At 39.2% G+C, this 8,572-nt stretch overlaps 1 protein-coding gene across 1 annotated transcript in view; it reads left to right on the top strand.

Moving 5' to 3' along the window:
* WDR59 (WD repeat domain 59) overlaps window positions 1–8,572 on the top strand; it is a 1,485,413-nt gene that overhangs the window by 1,365,078 nt on the left and 111,763 nt on the right. The window contains exon 22 of the mRNA XM_044081604.1: window positions 1,904–1,973. Within this exon, the coding sequence (XP_043937539.1) occupies window positions 1,904–1,973 (70 nt within the window). The remainder of the gene's footprint in view (window positions 1–1,903; window positions 1,974–8,572) is intronic.

Genomic DNA, 8,572 nt, shown 5'->3' with positions numbered 1-8,572 from the left:
TGTAATGTAATTTTACTCTAATCTTGGCTTACCTGGCAAAAATATCCATAAAGGTAATCTTATTTGTCTGTAATTTACACTAGGAGTTCCACAGACATAAATGAGCTGAACAGAGTCATCAGAATAATATTTTTTAGAAGTCATGGCCATCTTCCTCTGCATTTCTTCCTCCAAAATCACCTCCAGTTCTCATCGGTTCTTCTATGTTTTTGATATGTGTGGTACTTTGCTTAATATAAAAATTGCATCAAATAAACATGTAAGTTGTTGTGTCTTTCGGCTTTTCCCGTTTAGGGGTCGCCACAGCGGAACTCCGGTCCGCTAATGATTGGCAGTAGATTTTTACGTGTCGAGTTGCCGGCTCTGATGCACAACCTTCAACGAAGATACACCCATTCACGCATGTCTCCACACAGAAGAGACTCTAGCTGAGAATCGAACAGGACAACGTCTTACTGTGAGGCGACAACGCTACCGCAGCACCACCACCGCAGTCCAATAAACATGTAAGTAGTTGAAAAAATTTACTTATTTAATAGTGCAAAACGGTGTGACCAGAGGAGACATCCAGTCAGTTAAAGTATCATGAGAGAAAGGAGTATATTTAGAAGTTCTGCCAGAGTGTCTGCACAGATATGTTGTTAGACAGGCAGATCAGTGATTGTGAACTATGCTAGATAGAACGGTTAAGAGAAAATTATATAATTTACAAGGGGTGTGTGTGTGTGTGTGTGTGTGTGTGTGTGTGTGTGTGTGTGTGTGTGTGTGTGTGTGTGTGTGTGTGTGTGTGTGAGAGAATACTGGGCAGCATACCTCTCAACCTCTTAGAGCAAGAAATCTGGACAAAGCCTTAAATGATTGAGGGGACAAAGGCCCAAAAATAGCAGCACTTTTTAAATATTGCTCTTACAAAGTTAGAAAGTTGATAGAATTACAAGTTTTGCTTTAGCATGGATTTTCTGAATGGTATAAAGTCTAAAACTAAAATGTATGTTGTTATTTCCTGATTTCAACCCTCAATGATTTGCCAGAAAACTGCAATTTTATGAGAAACAGACCAAAAATATGAGGCAAAAATCTGTACAGTTGAGAGGTGTGCTGGGCAATGACCATTTATCTTTGATGGGATATTTTTTCATGTGACTTGAACAAATACTTAAATTCCTAGCTTGGGTATTACTTATTAGAATATTAAGAAGGCAGTCTTCCCTCTGATGAGCTCCTGACATTTTCTGAAAAACCCTGAAATACACACGGGTTATTATTATGGCAGCTCAGGAACCAGCATGCACTGAAACCATTTAGTAAAATTCTAGTATCATCCGAATGTCTAGGTGATGCGTCTGTTACAGTTGCTTGAATTCCATCTAGTGTGATGCCATGTCAGTAGCCTAGTCCCACCTTTGACTTTACAAAAACTTAACAATTTCAGTTATTACAGTGTATCTGACTCTATGGTTGCCTGTGTTGCGAGACAGCAAAGAAGCTGCTGCAGCTATCTTACCACCTGACAAGCCATTAAGGTTACTTTATTAGCCCTTCATCTAAAACTGTTTGTAGGTCATTAGCAGTTACCATGCTGTGGGCTTCAAGGAGAGACTGTCTTTATAAGGTTGGACAGTGTGGTGAATGATGGCAGATTAGATGGCTCCCCTGTCCAGTTCTGGCTTTTGGTATTTTACGCATGCTTACAGATATCTGCTTCAAAATACTCTGAGTAGTGTTCCCTTACTGTATATATTTTTTCAAGTTATTTTTGTGCTTTCTGTGATACAATTGAGCACTATCTGGTGTGAGTGGGGTAGATGTTCTGTTGGGAGAGGTGATCTGTGAAACAGAAATTAATTTACACAATTTAAATTACATGTCTCATGTTTTTTTTTTTTGTTTGTTTTTTTACCAGCCTAGCTATAACTCTTCAGGTTCCTGTTCCAGTACCTCAGATGTAGGGTTTGTCGGCGGATGGAATATAGGTATGAACATTTCAGAGACTGTTTTGTTGCATGCTGTTTTGCATATGCGATTAATTGCCATTAATTAAATATTTAATGCTTTGAAAAGCCAGACTTGTGCAGACTACAATTGATGGTTTCTGTATTTATTTCATACTTGCAGTTTTACTCCTGGTTTCATTCAATATTTCTCAATGGGATAAATTTTTAGTCATGTGAAACTGATGATCTTGTTGGATAACCCATCCCATTCACTATGAAAGTGTTGGCAAGAGGACTGGTAGCCACAGGATATCAGCTTTGCAGTGGCATACACGTATAATGCCAGCTGACCTTCAGTGATTTTTTATTTGTGTATTCCACAGAGATCAGTTTCTTCCTTTTGAATATTTATCAGTGTTAAATGATGGTGTTAAACAGAAAGATCAGAAGCCATGACAAATCTTACTTTCACTATGCTGCTGCAGCAGTTAATGCTCAAGGATGACCACGTCAGGTTGCCTGAAATCCGACAGAAATCCACTAAGCAGTGTGTCATGGAACTCCTTCCATATCTTTAGAAGTTCCAACACAGTACCTGTAAAGGGGATAGTCTTTCCTACCAGCTTCATCATTTCTCAGCATTATGCTGGTCACTCTTTATCTTTTAATGTCTTTGTTAAACAAGACATTTTTAAAAAGTGTCATATGGAAAGAAAGTATAATTTGAACAAGGAAGAATAAGAATTATTGAATACTCTGGCTAAGGATATTAAGAGTCATGAAATCAGATAAGGGTAGGGGAATAGTGATATGTGACACTGTAAATTACATTAGTGGTATGTCTAATATTCTACATAATTCAGAGTCCTATACTGTTGTTTCAAGAAATTAAGTTAATGTAGTATATAGACAAACCATTCTTTATTTAGAAGAACTTTTTTATAGAAAATAAAATAACCTTTTATATATATATATATATATATAATTTTTTAAGGGTAGAAAATTTGTATATTCCCACTATGTTTGTGAACCCTAAAGTTCATAAAGGTTTAGTTAAACCTCCCCATAGACCAGTTGTCTCTGCTGGTGGCTGCAAAGAACCACCCTTTAGGTATTTATATAGATAAAAATTAAAACCTGTCTGTAGTGAAGAATTCCATTTGTTAACATATTTGTGGAATTTTTTTGATTGACGGACATTTGGGATCAGACAGTTTTTTTTTGTTTTTACTGTTGTTGTTGAACTTTTCACCTTTATCCCAATGGAAGAGTCATTATCATTTTTCCTTGACACATTAATTGAATGTGAATTTTTAACCGCTGAAAATGTTAGAATTGTATTGAATTTGGCTGATATAGTGCTAAAAAAATAATTGTATTTATTTTGAGGAAGAGGTGGTTCAACAGTTGAAGGGGGTTGCAATGGGTGCAGCATACACCCCTATGTAGTGGGTGTGGAGGAGTGTCCATATTCACCAAGGCTATTCACACCTCCAGGCTAGTTGCCCAATACAGTGCATCTGAAATTCTCCAGGTGCAACTAACACTAGGTAAGACTGCAATCCAAATTGTAGCTTGCTACAGATCCCCTACCACGCCGCAAGATTCTCACTACACCTTTCTAAACATACTGGAAAATATTAAGATACAACCAAACACCCTAATACTGGGGGATTTCAACTACCCTGCCATTAACTGGGAAAACTACTTAGGTACCAACTCGTTTTCCCAACGTTTTTTGGAATTCGTAAATTCCAACGCCGTGGATCAACTAATCCATTGTCCCACCAGGGACTCCTATATCCTAGACCTGGTCATTACCAACATGGGAGATAGATACTCCACACCAGTGGTCACCTCCTCATTAGTCAGGTCTGACCATAAGCAAATCACTCATGATATCCACATCCCACCTCCACCCCTCAGTAAACCTCCTTAAAAAACTTCTCCAAAACCAACTTCATGCTACTGAAGTCAGAAGTAACAAACTTCATGACACCCACGCAGACGGGATCTGGAAGTTTGACTGCAGAATCCTACAATAAGGCACTGTACGAGCACATCCACTCGTGCATGAATCATGCCATCCCAAATAGAACCAAGAAGCTCTTCTCCAAAAAAAGGAAGCCAATGTGGTGGTCCCCTGCTATAATCAAACTATATAACAGAAGGAAGAAACTGTTGCAGAAAAGAGGAAAATCCCAGGATGCAAAAAACTCCCTCACCAGCCTCAGTAAGAAGCTGAGATCCCTCATAAAATCCTCAAAAGCTAGTTACGAAAATAAAATTGCCAAAGATTCCAAAGACAGCCACAAGGCATTCTATAGTTATGTCAAGAATCTTAATGGCAATGCTCAGATCTGCTCTGAGCTACAACAGAATGGCATTAAATATACTGATCCCAAGGATATTGCCAGTATCCTGACAGATTGATTTAGTGTCAACTTCACCCCCCTCTCACCCCCTGAAGGGCCCATCTCAGTACCAAAAGATTGCCAAATTCCAATAATCATGGCCACACAGGTAGAAACTGCACTCTCCAAAGCTAAGAATACAGCATCCATGGGACCAGATGACATCCCAGGCTGGGTACTACATGAACTACAAAATGAACTGGCACCTCACCTAAGTGTCATGTTTAATCATAGCCACCTCAGGCTTCGTGCCCACTGAGTGGCGCACAGCTACAGTTAACCCGCTCCACAAGGGAAGGATCCTCCTTGGCTCCCAGGAACTACCGTCCCATCAGTTTGACAAGCCTGATCTGCAAGGGCATGGAACGCATTATCATGGAACTTATAAACAAAGACATTGACAACCTTCAGACACTGGACCCTACCCAGTTTGGGTTTGTGAAGGGCCGATCTTGTCTCCTGAATCTGATTGACTTCTTCGAATCAGTCTCCAGAGCTGTGGATGAGGGTAAGGCGGTCCACACAACCTATCTGGACCTTGCCAAGGTCTTCGACACCATCCCCCACTCTGGAATCATAGATAAACTTACTAAGCTGGGCATAAATCCCTACGTCACTCGATGGGTTGCCAACTGGCTTACTGACAGAACCCAGACTGTAAAAGTAGCCGACTCCAAATCCAGCTCCAGACAAGTGGAGTACCTCAGGGTTCAGTCCTGGGACCACTCTTGTTTGGCATCTACTTCTCTGACGTACAGGCCAACACTAAGGGACTCTGGCTAACAAAGTTCGCAGATGACTGCAAACTGGGAGCCATTATTGAATCCCCAAATGATGTGGATATTTTACAAAAGGACCTTACAGAAACAGATGCCTGGTGCTAGAGCCATGGGCTCAAGCTTAATGCCAAGAAATATATAGTTATCCCCTTTGGAAAAAAACATGTACCCATGAATTGCCACATAGGTGGCAGGACACTAAACATCGAAAGTGTGATAAGAGACTTGGGGACACAGGTGGACAGTGGTCTCACTTTCGATAATCACATCGCCAAACAGTCAGGAAATCCTTCTGTGTGGCACACCTCATCACTAAGGGCTTTTCATACAGAAAAAATGAGGTCATTGTCCTACTGTACTCATCCCTAATTAGACCCATTAAAGAGTATAATGCCCCGTTTGGTATGTACCTCACAAGACATCTGCAACAGCTGGAAAGGCCACAGAAATGCCTCACTAAAAGAATCACAGGCCTAAAGCAGATGCCATATGCTGCCCGTCTAAAAATAAATCCAGCTATACTCTGTGGCATATCATCTACTCAGAGGCGATCTTTGCTTAACATACAAGGTCATGTCAAACCCTCAGCTGTTGGACATGCTCCACTTAAAGAAATCCCAATCCCTCAGAGCCACATGCTCCAGGGATCTAAACCTCATCATCTCAATGAACAAAATATGCTGGAAGGATAGGTTCCTGACCCAGAGACTCCCCATACTCTGGAATAGACTGCCCATACATGTCAAGCAGAGTGCCTCATTGGCCCTCTTCAAAAGGAACCTTGATGATTGGATGAGAGATAGGAAATTCACCCCAGGAATCATGTCAGTCACCCTGCTAGACAGGGGTCCAGAGAAGTAAGTATTATGGGAAGAAATATCCAGGGAATTGTTATGACTAGGCTCGCATAGGCCCTAGGGCCAATAGCCTAGTACCAACCTATGTATGCAAACACTGTGTTACTGGCTTGGGAGAAAAGTAGGGTTTTTACTTCTGCTTATTTTAAGTTTATGAAGTTATACTTGAGATTTTTAGATGACATATTTATTTTATGGACTGGCCCTGACTATAACGTTAAGGAATTTATTGAATTTTTACTTAGTTCCATCATTTTTTTAAAATTTACTTTTACTTTTAATAGAAACACTATTAATTACTTAGATGTCCAAGTGGAACAAACTGGGTTGGGTATTAAAACAAAAATTTACAGGAACCCACCTTTAGTAAGTCCTACTTGCATTATGCTAGTCAGCATCCATTTGCATTTAAGAAAAATCTTGTTAGGGGCCAGTGTATAAGGGTTGCGAGGGTGAACTCCTGTCTAAGCAATTTGGATTGGGAGATGAACATCATACTCAAGCAGATGTTCGTGGAGAAGGGATACCCAGGTTCTGTGTTTCAGAATATTATTACTGAAGTTAGTAACTCATGGGGAACAAAATTCAAACCACTCCTGGGAGGACATTTGAATTTGGTTATGAAGGAATGCCTGGAAATTCCTGTTTGTCACTAGTTTTGAAAGGGCCTGTGTCACTGGTTACAAGTTATCTGGCGATATTAAGAATATTATATAAGGTAATTGTCATTTTTTGAATGGCAGTGATGACTTATGTAGAATTATGTGTAACAAATCTTTTTTTATTAATAAAACCTTTATTTGTAAAAACTTACTGGAAGGAACAAGCTTGAGGAATGATGGAAAGATTATGGTGGGAACTAATAAGTGTGGAGCATGCAAACAGTGTCCCTGGATTTTAGAAAAAAAGTAGAATCACTTTAAACTGTGGTCTAAATTCTAAAGTGTTCTTTTAAGAATGGTAATTGTGGAACATTAGGCATTATTTGCTTTGCAAAATGCTGAGGTTGCAATGGATTCTATGTAAGCAAAACATAGAGGGCAAAGAGAAAAAGGATATATGAACATAATTGCGACATTAGTAGGATGATTCTCAACAATGCTGTCACTAGACGCACTGAAACTTGTATTAAATATAAAAAGAAAATTGGCATCATTGAAGTTGTGGAAAGGAAACCCGGGGGGGGGGGGGTCTGGTTGAATTTTTTAGAATCTAAAGGGTTAATTTGGCAGCTTAGGCTGAATGCAGCATCTCCACGCTCAGTTTAAATGATAGTATAGTTTTGCAACCAGCACTTAAGATAAGAGCCATGAAACTGTGTTAAATTTAAAAGTTTTATACGTTTAATATACACTTGTGGTTTTGTATGGGTCGTACATGAAATTTATACTTTACTTTTTTAATGTACATATAATATATTTATTGATTGATGGCATGAATTATTATAGGAACATTTTATGAGAAATTATATTTTTTATATATCTGCTAGTTGTTTTAATTAATATAATTTATTTTAGTTAATATAATTCATTTTGTGTGTAAAAGCTCTTTTAAGTATTAGAGAATTATAAGTTGGAAAAAAACCTCTGTTAATCCTTATTGAGTGTATATGTCTCTTTAAATATGTCTTTTGATTACTGGATTGGATTAATTGGCTTTAACTGAGTGGATATTAGGGGTGCAAAAGGAAAAAATGGCATGCTAATGAATTCCCCTGAGTGAAATGAAAGAGTTTAATCGTTGGTGTTTGTTTTGGTTAAGTTGTCATTGTTTCATTGAAGTATTTATTATATGGGATTTGTCTGTTCTTTTACTCATACAGAGGTTTTGGTAGTTTTTTTTTTTATTCATACATATACAGTATCAAGAAAGCAAAAAAAAAACATTTCCTTTATTTTTATGCAGTATGTATGAGCGTTTTCTTTTTTAACAAGTTTCATTTCTATATCATTGCTCAGATGTTCTTCGTGTTTCACTGATGTAGTCATCACCTGTGGGTTATCCGTGTTGTGGTAGCCCTCAGCCGGCCCGAATACCAGAGTCAATGTTTTTCTGCATCAGTTGCTGTCGCCTGTAGACTGACATCAGGTCGTCAGTGCTATAAAGCAAGGCAGCTGATGCCATTACATCACTTTCTTGCCATGGAGCCCGTAGCAGAAGCAGTTTGCAAGTGTGCCGGTCAGTCACTACCAGAGTTCAGATCACAGCTGAAAATGTCTAAAGCTAAGTACCCTGTTGGAGATCTCTTTTTCTTGCACTAACCGATGTCCAAAAAAGTTAACAATTGTCTCACCTGTGATCCCACACCGAGACTTCCATTCTTACTGTGTTACTTGTTTAGGCCCAGACCACGACATAGTCCACTGTCAGTTCTGTGCCCTGTTTAACGTGAGAATTATTAGCTCTTTTGGTTGATAGCTATTTTCGTCCTCCGTCTTCTCATATGGCGTCGGTTAGCCAACCATCAGCAGAACCTTCAAAAAAGCCTTCATACAACTCCTCCCCTAAGCAGGTCATCAGTAGTCTGGAATTCAGTGAGGTGCTTTCGCAGCCCCTGATGCCCGATGCAATGGCCATGCAGGCCTCTA

The sequence above is a fragment of the Protopterus annectens genome, chromosome 8.part1 (genome assembly GCF_019279795.1).
Source record: "Protopterus annectens isolate FY-2018-M chromosome 8.part1, PAN1.0, whole genome shotgun sequence".
In the NCBI taxonomy this organism is placed as follows: domain Eukaryota; kingdom Metazoa; phylum Chordata; order Ceratodontiformes; family Protopteridae; genus Protopterus; species Protopterus annectens.
Note: the sequence above shows the minus strand (reverse complement) of the source record. Positions and strands in the feature narration are given on the sequence as shown.